The sequence below is a fragment of the Trichophyton verrucosum genome (genome assembly GCF_000151505.1).
Source record: "Trichophyton verrucosum HKI 0517 chromosome Unknown contig01011_1.f1.exp, whole genome shotgun sequence".
Taxonomy (NCBI): domain Eukaryota; kingdom Fungi; phylum Ascomycota; class Eurotiomycetes; order Onygenales; family Arthrodermataceae; genus Trichophyton; species Trichophyton verrucosum.
Window position 1 is genome coordinate 50,078 of NW_003315192.1, and position 17,891 is coordinate 67,968.

The 17,891-nt window shown below is 53.6% G+C and overlaps 9 protein-coding genes across 9 annotated transcripts; 4 read left to right on the forward strand and 5 right to left on the reverse strand.

The window, feature by feature from the left end:
* Positions 1–178: 178 nt before the first annotated feature.
* TRV_07466 (uncharacterized protein) lies at positions 179–757 on the reverse strand (the record flags this gene model as incomplete). Its single annotated transcript, XM_003018474.1, has 2 exons — positions 179–604; positions 656–757. The coding sequence occupies 2 exons, from the start codon at positions 755–757 to the stop codon at positions 179–181; spliced, it is 528 nt and encodes a 175-aa protein (XP_003018520.1).
* Positions 758–2,034: 1,277 nt separating this feature from the next.
* TRV_07467 (uncharacterized protein) lies at positions 2,035–3,540 on the forward strand (the record flags this gene model as incomplete). Its single annotated transcript, XM_003018475.1, has 5 exons — positions 2,035–2,195; positions 2,263–2,630; positions 2,662–3,026; positions 3,095–3,260; positions 3,320–3,540. 5 exons carry the CDS (start codon positions 2,035–2,037, stop codon positions 3,538–3,540), a joined length of 1,281 nt encoding a protein of 426 aa, XP_003018521.1.
* A 94-nt stretch (positions 3,541–3,634) lies between these two features.
* TRV_07468 (MFS transporter, putative) lies at positions 3,635–4,761 on the reverse strand (the record flags this gene model as incomplete). The annotated part of the gene is made up of 3 exons (XM_003018476.1): positions 3,635–3,835; positions 3,990–4,255; positions 4,317–4,761. The coding sequence occupies 3 exons, from the start codon at positions 4,759–4,761 to the stop codon at positions 3,635–3,637; spliced, it is 912 nt and encodes a 303-aa protein (XP_003018522.1).
* Positions 4,762–4,843: 82 nt separating this feature from the next.
* TRV_07469 (uncharacterized protein) lies at positions 4,844–5,140 on the forward strand (the record flags this gene model as incomplete). Its single annotated transcript, XM_003018477.1, has 1 exon — positions 4,844–5,140. The coding sequence occupies one exon, from the start codon at positions 4,844–4,846 to the stop codon at positions 5,138–5,140; it is 297 nt and encodes a 98-aa protein (XP_003018523.1).
* A 468-nt stretch (positions 5,141–5,608) lies between these two features.
* Positions 5,609–6,754, reverse strand: TRV_07470 (uncharacterized protein; the record flags this gene model as incomplete). The annotated part of the gene is made up of 2 exons (XM_003018478.1): positions 5,609–6,648; positions 6,709–6,754. 2 exons carry the CDS (start codon positions 6,752–6,754, stop codon positions 5,609–5,611), a joined length of 1,086 nt encoding a protein of 361 aa, XP_003018524.1.
* A 1,215-nt stretch (positions 6,755–7,969) lies between these two features.
* Positions 7,970–9,295, forward strand: TRV_07471 (FMN-dependent dehydrogenase family protein; the record flags this gene model as incomplete). Its single annotated transcript, XM_003018479.1, has 2 exons — positions 7,970–8,143; positions 8,204–9,295. 2 exons carry the CDS (start codon positions 7,970–7,972, stop codon positions 9,293–9,295), a joined length of 1,266 nt encoding a protein of 421 aa, XP_003018525.1.
* A 1,335-nt stretch (positions 9,296–10,630) lies between these two features.
* Positions 10,631–13,339, forward strand: TRV_07472 (uncharacterized protein; the record flags this gene model as incomplete). The annotated part of the gene is made up of 6 exons (XM_003018480.1): positions 10,631–11,082; positions 11,134–11,493; positions 11,575–12,371; positions 12,436–12,544; positions 12,600–12,840; positions 12,902–13,339. The coding sequence occupies 6 exons, from the start codon at positions 10,631–10,633 to the stop codon at positions 13,337–13,339; spliced, it is 2,397 nt and encodes a 798-aa protein (XP_003018526.1).
* Positions 13,340–14,150: 811 nt separating this feature from the next.
* Positions 14,151–15,227, reverse strand: TRV_07473 (uncharacterized protein; the record flags this gene model as incomplete). The annotated part of the gene is made up of 1 exon (XM_003018481.1): positions 14,151–15,227. The coding sequence occupies one exon, from the start codon at positions 15,225–15,227 to the stop codon at positions 14,151–14,153; it is 1,077 nt and encodes a 358-aa protein (XP_003018527.1).
* Positions 15,228–16,021: 794 nt separating this feature from the next.
* Positions 16,022–16,870, reverse strand: TRV_07474 (uncharacterized protein; the record flags this gene model as incomplete). Its single annotated transcript, XM_003018482.1, has 1 exon — positions 16,022–16,870. One exon carries the CDS (start codon positions 16,868–16,870, stop codon positions 16,022–16,024), a length of 849 nt encoding a protein of 282 aa, XP_003018528.1.
* Between the last annotated feature and the right edge of the window lie 1,021 nt (positions 16,871–17,891).

Here is a 17,891-nt window from a genome sequence, read left to right on the forward strand (position 1 = left end):
AAAAAAAAAAAAGAACAGCCGAAACATTTCTTTTCCTCCGCCATGAACATACAGTGATATCTCTCCGTTGCGTATATCGACCTGCCGAATAATAGCTTTAACCTTCTGGCCCCTGTTATAGGCTCCCTCTTTGTCCCCATTGTTCTGGCACAGTATTGGGTCCAAGGACCCGACCCCCCTACTTCTTTGCAGCTTTGGCTCGTTGCTCAGCCTGTTCCTGGAGAAACCGGCTATACTCTTCCTCTGCGGTGGCCTTCTCCAGCTGCTTCTTCATGATACTCCAGGTTGAGTTGTCCCGTGCATTTCGAATCTTTGCCATCTTCCTGTTGTATGCTTGAGTGCGCAGAGGTGTCTGGTTGAGGTGTGGGAATTTGTTTTCTTCAGCGAGCAATCTGGCTTCGTGCTCCCTGCGTCGGTTGTTCTCCTGGTGCATCATTGTAGAAGTTTTGATAGTTCCATCATTGAACAGATGCGCCGTAATGTTTCCATAAGGAGTGCCGAGGAACTGGATAGTAACAGAGTTGCGTACTTCTTCCAAATCAGTGAAGGGACAGTGTTCTTTCGTGCCCCGAGGGAGCTTGATCCCTTTAAAGGGAAACGTGACCTACAGAGTAGTTAGCAATTGTTTCGCGATTATGGAAACATGTCGGCCTACATGTGGGTTATTTCCTTCGGCAGTCATCGTGAGAAGACGCTTGTATGTGGGTGAACAACCGTTAAACAGCTCAGTAGTGTATTTCAGAGCTTTGCTAGCCATCTTGGAGTCGTCAAATCGATAAGTAGGAAGTGAGCAGTGTGTGAAGATGTATGAAATGTCAGAAAATGGCAAGGAACACTTAGGTAAATGATTAAGAGGAAATTAGAAGTGCTTGGATCAAGTGATATTATCTGTCTGGGATGATATAGGAGGCTGCTCATTGTTATGGACGATATCACGGCGGAGCAGAACCCCCTTTTTATAAGCAACTTCGCCCTGAAGTTACAGGTTTTGTAAAGGGCATCATAGGCCAGGTATTTGGAATATCATGCCCTGTCAACGAAGAGTATAGATACATCGGCGCATGGATATAAACCATTCAGCACCAATGGTTCAACGGCGTATATCAGACTATGAAGCACTTATGTTTCAGGAGTCTATTGTATACCATCGATCCACGAATGAACACGACACGGTGCATGTAAAGTTGGTGCTCCATGAATTTCATGGGCAACTTCCCTGGATAGGTTGTCAAAAGGGCTGTCAGAAGCACGGCGTAACGCCGGGCCCAAAGTACTGGGATATGCAGGGGAGTCACTAAATGTGGCCCCCAAAAAGTTACTGTCTATGGCAGTAGCTCCACCTATGCCATGCTCGATATCGAGCATGACGGCCATTGAGCTTTATGCATCCCACGGATATCAAAATGATGGGGCTAAAAGAGTCACAATGCACTAGCCTGCAGCTTGAAGCGCGGAGCAGTCTGGAAAGAACTCACCTGCTTCTTTGATTAAGGTTCCAGGATTTGCGTTCATGCAGGCAAACCACCATTCTCCGCCAACTAGTCAACCATCAGCTAAATGTTTGAGGCTGCATTGACAACGGATCTCTCCTATCAGGGCTGTTCTGCAGCCGCGGGCCCCCAATTGGAGTGCCCCGTCCATTCATTACGCGTGCGGCGTAGCGGAGGAAAAAATGGCATGAAATAAGAATAGAAATAGCCGAAACCTTGGCGGCAACTAATTTTAGCCTCAACGCCAAGCCTGGATAGTCGTTCATCACGTGAAGGAAAGCCAGCCCCTTTGGAGCTCTAAGCGCGCTTGGCGGGCGGCAAGTAAAACTTACTGCACTCCCCTTTGTTCGAAATGGGGTATTATTAAAGGACTAGAGCAGCAACAGGAGCGGGTAGAAGAAGAGAAAGAAGAAGCCGAGTAACCATGGCTGCCAGTGTGTTCATGAGATTTCGCTTCGGATCCCCGGCATTCTGCTCTTCTTCAATCATTCGCCGCGCTATTCGATCACCTACATCGACTTACCACCGCCGTTGGACACACAAGATGGCGCAGCAGGAGCCAGTAGAAGAACAGGTTCTCTCATTCTACCGTCGCAAGAACTATTACCCCGTCAAGATTGGCGAAGCCTTCAATGGTCGATTTCGAGTGATCGCAAAACTTGGCTATGGTGGATACTCGACTGTTTGGCTTGCAAGAGATAATAGGTGTTTATGCATTCCCCTAGGTAACGAATACTTCGTTGTTGATTTTTTATACTCACTTTAAGTATAGGACAAAAGAATATAAAACGCTCAAGGTTACTGTGCAAACTGATAATGTCCTGCGGGCTTCAATACCCCCTGTGCTCAATGAAGTCAACATGCTCAAGCACCTGAAGTCGGCTGCGGTAGAAACCAAAGAGATCAACCACCCAGGAGTGGATTTCATACGGTTTGCCGAAGAGATCCTGGAGATTGATAGTCCAGTAACTGGTGGTCGTCATTACTGCATTGTAACCAAGCCGCAGGGGAATAGTGTCCGCGCCTTGCAAGACGAGTTCCCGGGCGGCATCTTGCCTAGGCTGCTAGTGAAATCAATTGTCCATCGACTATTCTTTGGGCTAAATTGGTTACATGCAGGCGCTCGCGTTGTGCATACTGGTAGGTCTTCAGATGTATATTTATACTTTAGTTATTCAGATATTGACGACGATAGATATACTGCCTCAGAACATCCTCATGGACATCGGTGATGACTTCACTAGCCTCAGAGAGGTTGAGGAAGAGGAGTCTCAAAATCCGAGTGTGCCTATTACCACTAAAGACGAGAATGGAACTGTGTCGGGTATTGTCTACAAATCCCGGCCTACTAGACTGGAATTTACAGGTATTCCTATTCTTACGGACTTTGGTCAGATGCGGCATGTAATAGACGATGGAGGGGAAGACCAGGGTGAGTTCAGGGACTGGTGGATGCCTGATCTTTACCGTGCCCCAGAGATCCTATTGCAACTCCCTTGGAGTTTCGCCGTTGATATGTGGTCTGTTGGCATCATGGTGAGTTTACACGGTATTCAACATATGATGTCCAAGCTTAGAGTAGTTGGACTGACTGAGTTCACAAGATTCTCGAACTGATAGAAGGCCGAAATCTGTTTGACCCGATTGATCACGAGCATAGGCAGTATGTGTACCCGCTAGCAATGGCACAGTACATAGGCTACCTTGGTCCTCCTCCGCCACTGCTGATGAGCAAAAGCCCGGTTTTATCTCAGTACTTTGATGGTGATGGTATTTATTCCCCTGTCTTTACTGTTTGAATGGTGGTGGTAACTTATACTGGAAAACAGGGAAGTATATTGGCGAGGCACCGATCCCAAAGACCAGCCTCGAAGAATTTATCACTACCATCCCATCTGAGAAGGAGAAAGAGATGTTCCTACGCTTTATTCGAAGGATGTTGACGTGGGATCCGGACGAGCGAGCTACAGCAGAAGAAATCCTCAGCGATCCATGGCTCAAGCTGACCCCAGAGGAGATGCCAGGTGGGTTTGGGGTGCATGGGTCTTAGTAATGTCTATACAAACAAACCTGTATATATAATTACGAGAATGTCAAGGAGCGTCTGTCAAGCCATTCCTATATATAATGAGAGGCGGATTGTGCTAATCCCTTTTCCTGTCGACGCTCGGGACAAAGGCCCAGCTGAGTCCCATGAGAGCGATGAGGCCGACCAGGATGGGCTGCAGGACACTGACACCAGCCTTGGAGGCAATGGCGCCGGTGACTGCTGGGAAAACCGTTCCGCCAGCCTGAGCCACGACGAAGATGAGTCCTGCTGGCGTTAGAAGTAATCTCTTGCACAACTGATAACTAGTTATAATGATGCTAGAGACTTACCGAGGGCAGCCGTATGAATGTGCGTTGGTATCAGCTTAGAAGCCACGGACATTCCCTATGAAGCTGTCAATAAAAGCCAAGTGGGTTGGAAAAGACAGGATGAATCAGTTAACTAGTTACCGAGGCAAAAAAAGGCCCTGACAAGAAGCCAAAGACGCTGACGACGACGCTGTCGGCGATGATATTGTTGACACGCCAGAAGACGATCTGCAGGGCCAAACAGCACAGCGAACAGACGAGAATCACGGGTTTCTCGCCTAGTCTATGGGCCGGTTCAGCCAGCAGGAGACGGCCGAGCATGATGCCGCCGAAGTATCCCGTGGGCACGTATCCGACACGCGAGAGATCTCCCTTGCGTTCCTGGACGAGATACTCGACCAGCCATCCTATAGTTATAGTTGCAGTCAGACTTGTGGTTTGATATTTAGGGGGGTGACGGTGTTGTACCTCCGACGGTGATGGCGGCGCCGAGATAGAAGAAGTAGAACAGGCTGAGCAGCCAGACGGGCCTACACTGCAGCGTGAGCTTCATCTCTGTCCATGTAGAGGTAGTAGAATCAGCATTGGAGTCGTTAGTAGGGCTGGTGTTGCTGCTCCATGAGATCGAGATGCAGACGTGCTCCTTGAACGCCCACCAGGCAAGCAGCAAGTTGAGCAGGCCGAGCCCTCCCGGCACCAGGTAGAAGTACATCCATTCATCGGTATGGGTAGCCACGAGAGCGGCCAGCAGAGGCCCGACGAGACATCCGGCGCTGTAGCTGGCGTGGATCAGTCCCAGCCAGCGATGGGCGCCCTCGAGGCCGGCCACAAAGACGTTTGCCTGGGCGTCCTGGTATCCCTGGCCCAGGGCAGCGAAGACGAAGGTCACTGCGAACAGAGCAAACGGGGGCATCTACCAACGTTAGCATCGTACAGCTACTGTGCAGTTTTGGTATAGGTATATGGTATAGATAGGGTATTAGATGTAGATGTAGATGTACCCAGAAGCGGAGGAGGTGAGCCAGGAGCTGGGCAGCGGCGCCGGCCACGAGAGCGCCCCCCAGCCCCGTTGCAGAGCGCATCCAGCTGCCGGTGAGAGCGGCGAGGAGCCAGCCGACGAAGGAGAGCCCCCAGATGAGGCCGACGGCGGAGGAGGAGAGGCCGTAGGAGCGCAGCAGATAAGGGACCAGGGCCCCAAGGCTGCCGTCATTGACGCCGGCGACGAGGAAGCAAAAGGCCGCGGCCGCGATCCTGGTGGCCTTTTTCTCTTCCATTACTCCTTCATGGCGTGATTCCTGAGGCAGTTCTTGCGTCCGGAGCTCGATCTCCGCGTTCATCTTGGGCTATCTATCTCGAGTAGCTAGCGAGTTACTCCGTAGTTATATTATAGGTAGGGCTGTGTTTTTTTAAATTTGGATGGATGGTGTGAATATTTGGTAGCTGTGGATGCAGTGACGAAGTAGAAAAGATTGTCATCATTCAGACCCATAACTAGTCGCAGCTAGACAGGCTAACTAACTAACTCATGGTTCAGACATGCAGGATCCTGGTAGGATAAAGAAAGAGAAGCAAGAGAAACAGAGAGAGAGAGAGAGATGCGCCTGAGATGCCCGAGTGTGTGCTGATATTCAAATTTGAGTGCCTGATGCGCCATGCAGTGGTGCTCCGTCTGAGACTCCAAAACTACCCGGAAGAATGAACGTAGAAAGGAAAAAAGGAGGAGGAGGAGAAGAAGAAGAAATATTAAAAGAAGAAGAGGGTCAGCAGCATCGCTTGCGTTGGACGGTGAGGTCGAGGCCGCCGCCGCCCTCCTGCTCGGCCTCGTCTTCCGCATCGCCTATGAGGGCCGGCGGAAAACTGAGCCAACTGCGCCTCTTGTCAGCGTCTCCCGAGGTGCGGCCGGCTCTCGACCGGGCCCTGATGCTCCCGTTGCTGCCGGGCGTGTGGATGGCAGAGGAGCCAGCAGCAGCACCACCAGCAGTACCAGCACCACCAGCGCCAGAACGAGCACCAGCACCAGCTCGCGCACCACCAGCACCGGCAGCACCAGCACCGGCACTGCCCCCAGACGCCTCGCCCTGCCGCTCTCTCCGGGTGCGCTGCTCGACCAGCTTGCGGGTGATGACCCGAAACACCTCGTCGATGCCCTCGCCGTCCTTGCTGCTGATCTCGTGGCAGCAGTCCCAGCCGATGTCCTGGGCCCAGAACCCACTGTTGCGCTTGCTGTCTGGCGCCATACTCCCACTATAGTTATTGCTGTAGATATTATTGTTATTGTTGTTATTGTTGTTGGCACTGCCGATGCCAGAGCTCGGGGGCGGCGTCGATGCCTGGGACGGGTACAGCTGCTCGGCGACGTAGGCGATGGTACGCTCAAAGGGCACCCGTCGACGGGCCGGGTCGTCCGCCACGATATCCGACTTGGTGCCGACGACGTGGATGACCAGCCCGTCCGCGGCCTCACCGTCAGCAGCACCACCACCAGTACCGCCAGCACCGCCAGCAGCACCGCCGAGATTCTGCTTGAGCTCGAGCAGCCAGCCGCGCATCTCGTCAAAGGAGCGCTCGTCGGTGATGTCGTAGCAGAGCAGCCCCGCGTGGGCGCCGCGGTAGTAGAGGCGCGAGATGCTGCGGAAGCGCTCCTGGCCGGCGGTGTCCCATATCTGCAGCCGCACGATGGTGTCCGAGGTCGAGTCGAGCACCCGCTTGGTGACGAACGAGGCCCCGACGGTCGACGCGGGCGCCGTCGAGCTGAACGAGTTGCGGACGTAGCGCTGCACCAGGCTGGTCTTCCCGACTCCTGCAGCCCGTCAGTCAGTAGAAGCGTCGCAGCAGACCACCGTGGAGAGGGAGGACCTACCCTGGGCCCCGAGGACAACGATCTTGGCTTCCAGGCTGTTGCTCATGTTACATGTCGTATGTCGTATGTTGCTGTCTGGCGCTGGCCCTGGAGGTGAGATGGCGATGACGATGGCGATGACGGTGACGGTGATAACACTGGAGTCGCTAAACACTAGCAGTGCAGCTAAGAATAACTACCAGCAACTAACTACGACTAACTACGCCTTAACGACTAGCTCTAGTTATCAGGCCAACCGCCGGCGATCGGCCTGTGACATCCCATCGACCCCCCAGGCAGGCCGCATGCCGCATGCCTGGCCTTAACAGCCGGTGTTACAGCGCGCTGCTCGTCTTCGTCTTGGAGTCTCCATCCTGGCCGGCGCTGCGATGAAACGGCGGCTGTTCTCCGTCGGTCGCCCTCCGCTGCATTCATACACTTATACATACGATCTTATACTTATATAGCTGTCGGGGGAGTATATTATAATATAATTACTACTGGCATCACCTCGACCAGCACGGAGTATCACCAGTTGACCAGCTGAAGACCTCGCTGCCGCTGCCGCTGCCGCTGCCTGTAAGTCAGTCCATCGAAGCCCCCGAGCCACAGGCAAAGACCTCAAGCCACGCACAAACAGCCGAGGAAGCAGAACCACATGGAGTGGATGGCGATGAAAGCTTCGGCTGCTGCGTCGTCCTCGTCCTCGCCGTCGTCTTTCTTCTTTTCCGAGGCGTTTCTCGTGCGAGACGCCGACTTACTTGGTCGTCAACTAGTTATATCACTGGCTGGATATAAAGCTGCGGCGTGCTGACCGGCTGGCGAGCTAAGTTAGGACGAGACAGAGAGAGAGACACACACGATCAGCCTCAACCGACTCAACCAGACAACAACAGACAAGACCACAGAGAGGAGGATCGAGAGAGAGACAGAGCCAGAGAGAGCCGGCGATGGCCAGACTCACGGGCGCAGAGGTCGCGCGGCACAGCTCGGCGGCGTCGTGCTGGGTGGTGCTGCACGGCCAGGCCTACGACGTGACGGACTTCTTGCCCGGTAAGCAAGCCTACTACGATTGATACCTAGATGCCAGCAGCGACGGAGTACGGATGCAAGGCAGAGGAGCAGACGCTGATGAGGCTTAGAACACCCCGGGGGCCAGCAGATCATCCTCAAGTACGCGGGCAAAGATGCGACGGCCGAGTTCGAGCCCGTTCACCCGCCAGACACGCTGGACCGGTACCTCGACCGCTCGAAGCATCTCGGCCCCGTCGACATGGACACGATGGAGAAGCAGCTCAGGGCGGCCGACCCGGACGAGGAGCAGCGGCTCGAGAGGATCCGCCGCATGCCCTCGCTCGACCAGTGCTACAACCTGATGGACTTTGAGTCCGTCGCCCGCCGCGTCATGAAGAAGACCGCCTGGGGCTACTACTCCTCCGGCTGCGAGGACGAGATGGTACCTCTCTCTCTCTCTCTACGATTGTCACTATGAATATGATGAATGCTAATAGGATAGACCATGAGGGAAAACCACACGGCGTTCCACAAGATCTGGTTCCGGCCGCGCATCCTCGTCGACGTGGAGAAGGTCTGCACCCGCACGACGATGCTGGGAACCCCCGTCTCGGCCCCCTTCTACGTCACGGCCACCGCGCTGGGCAAGCTGGGCCATCCGGACGGCGAGGTCTGCCTCACGCGCGCCTCCGCTACCCACGACGTCGTGCAGATGATCCCCACCCTGGCGTCGTGCTCCTTTGACGAGATCGTCGATGCAAAGACCGACAAGCAGACCCAATGGCTGCAGCTCTACGTCAACAAGGACAGAGCCATCACCCGCCGCATCGTCGAGCACGCCGAGGCCCGCGGCTGCAAGGGCCTCTTCATCACCGTCGACGCTCCCCAGCTCGGCCGCAGGGAGAAGGACATGCGCTCCAAGTTCGCCGACCAGGGCTCCAGCGTCCAGGCCACCACCGCCTCCTCCTCCTCTGCCGCCGCCGTCGACCGCTCCCAGGGTGCTGCCCGCGCCATCTCTTCTTTCATCGACCCCAGCCTCTCCTGGAAGGACCTGCCGTACTTCCGCTCCATCACCAAGATGCCCATCGCCCTCAAGGGGGTGCAGCGTGTAGACGACGTGCTGCGGGCCGTTGAAGCTGGCATCGATGCCGTCGTGCTCTCCAACCACGGCGGCCGGCAGCTCGAGTACGCGCCCTCGGCCATCGAGCTGCTCGCAGACGTCATGCCGGCCTTGCGTGTCCGGGGATGGGACCGCAAGATCGAAGTCTACATCGACGGAGGCGTCAGGCGGGCCACCGACATCCTCAAGGCCGTGTGTCTGGGTGCAAAGGGCGTGGGAATTGGCCGGCCGTTCCTATACGCCATGAGTGCCTATGGCACCGAGGGCGTCGAGAAGGCCATGCAGCTCCTCAAGGACGAGATGGAGATGAACATGCGGCTGCTCGGATGCACCAGCATCGACCAGCTGGGACCCGACCTGCTTGACACCAGGGGGCTCTCCGTCCACACCGTCTCGGGGCCCATCGACAACCTCTCTCACAGCGTTTATGACCCGATGAGCTTGCCTGCAGACAGGCCTGTTTCAAAGCTATAATAAATACAATACCCATCTTCTTTCTCTTCTTCTTTCTCTTCTTTTCTTTCTCTTCGTCTTCTTCATCTGTCATGTTTTCTTTGCGTGGTATTTTCTTATATCTCTTTTTCTATACCATGTTCTTCATTGTCCTGTATATATATAGGGGATCTAGGAATCAATTGTATAGATTTTTTTTTTTTTACAAGTCTACCACTATCGGCCCAGCAACAATTCTCTGGCCCCTGACGTCCATACACGCAGGATTGACCATCCACCCTTCTCTGCCCAACGGCCTCTCCCCTCCCCATATCCTCGTCCAGATGACGCCCACCACAGACCCAAACACCACCCGCACCGCATCCCTCCACGCCCAGCACACGCTCACCAGGTCCCGCACTACCGACCACAGACGAAACAGCCACCAGCTCCATCCTCGCTCACCCCGGGCCCAGAGCATGCCCCCTTCTCGCCGTCGATGCAACATCATCTCCCACGCCCGCTGCGCATCGTCATAGTACACTCGCTCCACGCCCCGGCCAGCATGCGTGTGGCCAAACACATACAACGCAGGCTTCACCCGCCACGCCGCCTCGAGCAAATGTGCACACCCAATGCTGTTCGGAAACAGGTCTCCATGGTGCAACGGCGGGCTATGAGACACCAGTATATCCGTCTCGGCCGGCGGGGCCGTTGGCCAGGGAAGCCCAATGTGGTACGGCGGGTACTGGAAGGCGTGTACAGTAACATGCGGCTCCAGCTGGGGAATCTGCGGTATCCCATGCACCGTAAGCGTCCGCGAGCCAAACGCCAGCGTAACAGACGAGTTCTGCAGATAGCATATCCCTTCCCAGTCTATCCGTGTATCATCAACAGCGCTCTCGTCTATCCCGTTGAGCTCGGCAATCCGTCCGCGCACACCTGTGTCCAGCCACCCGTCATGGTTCCCGGCCACCACCACCTTGTACCGATGCGGGAGGCTCTTCAGTCAGTCCGCTGCCTCCTGGATCTGCTCCGGCGTGCCCAGGTCCGTCAGATCTCCAGCGTGTATCAGCAGGTCGCCGTCCGGTATCTCGGCCACGGAGCGGTGCTGGGAGTGCGTGTCCGACAGGCAGACCACTCTGACGGCCGGCTGCGTGGGCGAGCGAGTGTACGGCGGCGCCCGTAGCGCAGACAGCAGTCCGTAGACCGGCCGTAGAACGCATATCAGGGGCGAGGCCAGCAGCTGCGTGCCGGCTGACGGAGCGTCCCACGGCGGCATATCGTCAGCAGATAGTCAGCGTAGTAGTTAACAGTCACAGCTTATTCAAAAAAGGGGGTATCTCAGCGGCGTTCTCACTCCCTCACTCGCCGGGCATGTTCCATCCTAGCCGCCGGCGATGCTGTCTGAAACTGTCGAGTTGTCTGGTTGTTACTTTGCCGGCGCTTAGAGAGAGAGAGAGAGAAGAGAAAAAGTTCGATGTTGTTGCTTTTGCCTTTTTCGGCTCTTCCGCCAACTTTTTTTCTTCACCTCCAGATCTACAACTTCACGACAACAACAACAACAGCAACGAGAACGACAACGCCAGAGGAAAAAGCCAGCACTGGCGCCGTCCAGACCGCAGACTCACCCTCTTCCTCGCCTGTTTCTGGTGCAAAGCGTCAACCGACCGCCGGGCTCAGCGTGATCTGCGCCTCCACCAGCCTCTCTCTGCCTGCGAGAACCAGCCCTCCCTCTCCCACCCCCCACCCTCCTCCCTTCGAAGAAACGCATCTATCGTCGCCTCCAGGGCTTGCTCCTCTGCCATCCACGGTGCCAGCTTCATCTCGTCTGCTTCCTGATGCCCTCTCTACCGCCCAGCTCCCCGGCCTGCGTGTAGAATTGGCCTGCTCGAAGCGCCCGTCAACGGTCGTCCCGCCTCGCCGTCTCTCACGCTCCCACAGCCACCTCTCTACTACGAGTACTATTACTACGACTACTACTACCTCCACCACCACCACCATTGGGCATTCGCCTGGGCACTTCGGCTCCCCCTTGCCTCCAGACGCCATACACTCAACCACTGGCGCCCGACGATGAATGGCGGCGATTTGAAAAAGGCTGCTGCCGCTGCTGCTAACGGTACCGCGGGCAAGAAACGCAGGAAGGCCTCTGATCTCAAGCCCATCATCACCAACGAGGAGTCTGATCCAGCTACCATGTCCAGCACCCAGTCCGTTTACACCTCCTCCCTCCCCATGTTTGTTTGAACAATAGCCAAAGGCCAAAAAGACGTGCCGCCCGCCTGCTAACTCCTGGATAGACAGAAACTTTCATATAGTTCGCCCCTGTCGCGAGCTTCGTCGTCCTCGTCAGAGGAAGAAGTCGACGCTGCAGACGAGGAAGACTCCGAGGACTACTGCAAGGGGGGCTACCACCCGGTCTCCGTGGGCGAGTCCTACAACAACGGCCGCTACATCGTCGTCCGCAAGCTCGGCTGGGGCCATTTCTCGACCGTCTGGCTGTCCCGCGATACCACCACGGGCAAACACGTCGCCCTCAAAGTCGTGCGCTCTGCCGCCCACTACACCGAGACCGCCATAGACGAGATCAAGCTTCTCAACCGCATAAACAGCGCCAACCCTGACCATCCGGGCCGCAGACATGTCGTCAGCCTGCTCGACTCGTTCGAGCACCGTGGCCCCAACGGAGTCCATGTCTGCATGGTCTTCGAGGTCTTGGGAGAAAACTTGCTCGGCCTCATCAAGCGCTGGAACCACAGAGGCATCCCCATGCCCCTCGTCAAACAGATCACAAAACAGGTCCTCCTCGGCCTAGATTACTTGCACCGCGAGTGCGGTATCATCCATACCGATCTCAAACCTGAAAACGTCCTCATCGAGGTTGGAGATGTCGAGCAGATCGTCAAGTCTTGCGTCAAGGATGAAGAGAAGAAGGCCGATACCAGAGACGATAATAGAAATGGCAGACGGAGACGGAGAACTCTCATCACAGGCAGCCAGCCGCTCCCCAGCCCGCTCAGCGCCAGCTTCAGTGGCGGGGACCCTTTCCGCAACGTTACTCCCTCCATGCAGAGCTCCCATAGCAGCCTCAACCAGGTCCTTGCTGAATCCCCTCGTAAGATATTTCTTATCTCTCTTTCCCTATTTTTGTTTACCTTAGTATCTCCTAACTTCCACAGTCTCTGCTACCCCTACCACTCCCTCCAAACAATCCATGAAAGATAAACTAGGCATAAAGGATTCGGACGCAGCTGCCGACGAAAAACAGAAACAAAGAGAAAAAACTACGTAAGTCATTATCTCGTTGTTCTATCTACACACATACGTAGTATACTAACTTCAGCAGCGACCTGCTTGAACGCGAAGTCTCAGGCATCTCCCTCAACAAAGATACAGACCAGTCCATGGCTGGCGACCAGTACAATATCGATATTATCTCCGTTAAGATAGCTGATCTGGGTAACGCCTGCTGGGTTGGACACCACTTCACAAACGATATCCAGACCCGCCAATACCGCTCGCCGGAAGTCATACTCGGAGGTAAATGGGGCGCCAGCACCGATATCTGGAGCATGGCTGCAATGGTAGGCGACCCGCACAGCTCTCACCTGATCCTCAGTTACTAATCTCTCTCCTTTTATCCAGGCATTCGAACTTATCACCGGTGACTACCTGTTCGACCCGCAGACCGGCACCAAATACGGTAAAGACGACGACCATATTGCCCAGATCATTGAACTTCTAGGTCCTTTCCCCAAATCTCTCTGTCTATCCGGAAAATGGAGTCAAGAAATCTTCAACCGGAAGGGAGAGCTCCGCAATATTCACAGACTACGCCACTGGGCACTGCCTGACGTCCTTAGAGAGAAGTATCACTTTTCCGAGGAAGAGAGCAAGGCTGTGTCTGACTTTTTGATCCCGATGCTCGAACTCATACCTGAACGGAGGGCAAATGCAGGCGGGATGGCTAACCATAAGTATCTCAACGGCACCAAAGGAATGGATCACATTTCCCTTAACATTCCCGTGGGAAGTCGAGGAGAAGGCATCGAAGGTTGGGCATCAGAGGTCAAGAGAAGATGAACTAGCTCCCCCGTCCTCTATCCCTCCTTTGATCAAATGGTACCATCGAAATTATCGTTAACGGCGTTCAATCCTGGTGTCCCCTCCTCTGCTCTCGGCCGCAATGTGGTCGTCTCGTCCCTCTTTATCTGTCTCCTGCACTCTCATTGGCTTTTTCATCATCCATCCCCCTCGGCACCTCCAAAGCCCCTGACTTGCCGGATGAGGCGAAATGAGAATGCCGGCGATGACTCGGGATGAGAAAAGAAGCAAAAGAATGAAACTAACCTACATGATTTTTATTGGATCATCGTGGCTGAATAGATAGAGTTGTTCATGCTAGTGCTTTGTCATGCTTTACCGTCCTGCTGCTACGCTGCTGAAAGGGGGTGGTGTTGTTGGTCTCGTTTTATACTTGTCATGCTATCTATATTCTTAAGGAGGGCAATATAACTGTCTGATGCAACTGACGGGCTGCTGAGGGTGTCGTGTGTACACTGAAGCTGGAGCTGGAGCTGGAGCCGGGGTCGGGGTCGGGAGCTCAGGAGGGGAGCCGATGGTGGAATTGGGGATATAGGTCATCTCACGCTCACTTGACCTACAGACAAAAACAAACACAGCACATTCTTTCCTTTGAAAAATAGGCGAAGAACGTATGATTGGACGAATTTCATTTCATACATACGGTGGTTTATTTGTCCTTCTGTTTCTCTTGTCTCTTGTATCGGTTCGTTCGTCCATATTTATTTATATCCTCCAGAAAGTAAATAGGAATTTCCGCCATCCAGTCCGGGAATAAAAAAAAAAAATAACAATCGAGCTTCCGTGAATATCACTCATCCATCTGCCAGGCATATTCCATAGTTTCCATCCTGCCCCGGCGGTTCCGCGCCTCAAACCATTTATGTTCAAACCCATTACTCCTGTCCACTCCATCCCATCTGAAACCTGGCCGGATCCCATATCGGTTCGGCGGTGATGGACCCTTATATACCTTTTTCCCTCCCCCAGCAGTGCCACTGGCAACACCAGCAGCGGCACCGCTCTTGGGCTCAGATAAAAACGCCGCTGCAGGATCATTCCACCTTTGTCTGGCCTTCAGCTCGGCATTTAGGTCTTCATCCTCCGCCGTTCGCGCAAGCGGTATAAACTTCGCTTCCTCCAGTGCTTGACGGCGAGCTTCCTTCTCCTGCCTCTGCACATCACCCGTCAGGGCCTCCTTTGCCGCCCGCTCAGCAGCAGCAGCCTCCTCCGCTGCCTTGCGTGCCTCCGCCCTCTTCATAGCAACGTTGATTATCCGCCCAGACGCGTCTCGGTAAATTGTTTCCGACTCTAGCCCAACTTCCTGTTTCCCCTTCTTTTTTCTCTCCTTCCGTAGCTTCTCGGCTTCCTGCGCCTGCTCTCGTTCCTGAGCTGCTACCATGGCCGCAATATCAGCAGCGGTCTGCAACCCAGCTCTCATACCTGACTCCATTCGAGGCGTCGAGTCGTTTTCCTCGGCCACCGTGGGCCTATCGTCATCGGCTTCCATCTGAGCTGTCCGCTCAGCAGCTGCAGAAGCTAGAATTGCGTCTGCCGCAACCTGCTCGTCGTTTGTAGGAGGTTGTGGTCCAGACACGCTCCGCCATTGTGAAGACTTGCTTTTCCGGAACTCACTGCTTGTTCCGGCCTGTGCTGCGTATGGTATTTCATCGTCCTCATCTGAGTCGTATCTACCCGGCCGTCTGGATCGTGAGGTCTTGCTCGAGCTTGAGAGTAGCGGAGGGTCGTCATCTGCGATTATCAGCCCGCCGGCGCTGGTATCCTCGGCCACAGCATGCTTGTTCTTCTTGCGTTTCTTCTTCGGCCGCTCCGACGATAGCGTGTCTGCTGTCAGGTAGTTTTTCGCTAGGTAGTCAGCCAGAGACATGGTGTATGTATGTATGTATGTGATGTGAAGCTGAGCTTGTGATGGAATCACATTCGACGTTCAGGATATTTTAATGTTGAAGAGCCGCAGTTTTGCTTAGTAAGCAGCATGTTCTAAAAGACCGCCTAGATAGAGAGAAGACAACAAACGCTGCATCAAGGCCAGGAGAGTCACGATGCTGTCTCCCTGGCGAATACATGTACGAAGGCCATAGATATTTCTGGTGGGTTACGTGCCTAACTACCCCTATCCGCAAGGGCTGGATAAGTTGAGCCCTTGCGCCGGTAGTTACAGGCTATCCTTGCTATAGCTTGCTACGAGGGATTCTCAAGTAAAAGAAAGGGACATTTCAGGTAGAAGGAAGTTCTGATTTGGCATTATAACAGTTAAATTGAGCTTACTTATAAGACCATGCATAGTCAAAACGAAAAAAAGCCAGATATCCATGGGGTTAAAGAAAGGATCAAAGGACTATTTATATCCGAATAGGATAGGGGGTTGGCTATTACAACGAGGCAGATAACCATTGCCAGGATCCCCCGAAATAGGTAAAATGTGAAGGGGCTCAAATGAGCTGAAAAAGAGAAGTAAAAGGTAGTCCCTTGCTCAAGCTAGCCTTTGCTTGTTACCGGCTGCAGATTCCGGCCTGTCAGGCTACGGGGGAAGATAGGCCAGATCTTTTCGGTGCCAGGCAGGCTTTCATACAGGTAAGCGTGACTAAGGGCCTCCCTTACAGTCGGCTGGCCAATTTCCAAGTGCTGGGAAATCCGGAATAAGGGAAATGTATATGCCAGTTACTTGCCGTTCTGGCCTACCTGCATGTTCCAGGCAATGCTGGGATCAACTGGTAGGTCCGAGTCGTCTGGTTCACCAATGATTTCCGGGGGGATAGATACTGGTATTTGCAATCGGCGAGCAACCTCTTGGATAACCTTGATGCGATGGTCGAGTGTAGCTGCGCCGCCAGCAAGTTCGGAGAGATCATCCGCAGAGACGGATTCGTCTACCAGGGACGAGATCGAGGGCGACAGCAGCTCCAGGTTTGCTCGCGAAAAGTGATAGTTGACAATTGCATTTGTGACCAGCTCCGATCTCACCGACATTGCTGTTTCTACCTGGTTCATTTGAGACCGCATCCCTTCCAGCTGCGACTCGGAACGCTTCAAGCTTGCTTTCAACCGGTCGATTTCATATTCAAGCTCGACCACGCGCTCGCTTTCCTTTGAGTCATGCAGGAGGACAACTTTGCATGGCCGGTCGGCCTTGCTGGGGCTACCATTTTCTGCTGCTTTAAAGTCATCATCTTCATCAACAGCAGCCTGGGATGGCATCGACTTCATTGGCCTTCCACAGCTTTGGTGTGTGAGATGATGGCGCTGTGCGGGACGGACCTGGTTTCCGATGCTCCACGACAAGCGGTTCCTCTTGAGCTTCCCGTCTGTATTAAAGTCCGCTGGCCAGTATAGTCCAAGTAGCTCCTTTGCTATGTTCCCCTTGGACCCCCAATTGGATAGGGCCACCGCCTGAGCATCACAGAGCAGACGATAAAATGGCGGCAAGTTAGCAGATGAGAGATTCTCCTCTGGTATCACATGCTGGAATGGTGGGAAGTAGTCAAAGTCAAGTGTTGCGATGCCATCCATCCACTCTTCTCCTTGACGGTTAGTGACGACATTTGGTAGGGGAAACCTCGGCAATTTGGATGCTCGCAGTCGCCTTTCCGACATATCTGGGTCCTTGATTCTGGTATAGATTGGGATATAGAAAACTATAGGACAGCAGTTGGTAGACACTCGAGGCTGTTGAAAAAGGACCCCGGTCGCTTTGATTGAGGGAATCAGATAACAAGTCTCTCTAGAGGGGAAAGCTATCTTGTTGCATATATTAAAAGAAAGAGATTGAAATAGTATTTATCTAGCTTTACTAGATAGGTAGATGGGAAGAGAACTGATAACTTGGTGAAGTTATTACAGTGTTTGCTGGTAGTTATTTGGGCGTTAGGCCAGGGAGGTGAGGGGTCAGTGAATGCATATCGAGAAGCTCCAAGATGATAACGGTCATAAGAAGAAGAGGAAATGCAGAAAAAAAGGGAAAAGAAGGAAGAGAAGGAGAAGAAAGGATGATACCAAGCCTGAGAAATGATCATGTTTGATGGCCTTCCTTGCGCTGAAGGTGAAGAAGCCAAAGTGAGACGAAATAACTAGTTAAACCAAGTTTGACTCAAATCTCGTATTTTCAGCCTCAGCAATATGTTTAACTAGCTAGTTAACTTAGCTGACAAGTTAACTAAGCCATCTCTCGCCCTGCTTGATTGATATTCTTCGCTCTGTATGATATATCCATTAGTTCCAGCCGTTGAGTCATCTCTGGGGCTCCATGGCTCGTACAGACGAAGCAGAGTGGTGGTTTAACGCAGTGTACGAGGCCATCCAGCAGATTCCCTATGGCAAAGTGACATCCTACGGCCATATAGCTCGTCTGCTAGGACACCGTGAGTTCATAAATGAGTGATAGCTCATCGCCATTGCGATCTACCTTAGTGTGTCTAACATATACGGTCGTACAGCTCAACGGTCTCGACAGGTTGGCATCTGCCTCAAGCATCTCCCGTCAAGCCCAGACGAGTACTATAACAACGACAACGTACCCTGGCAGCGGGTTATC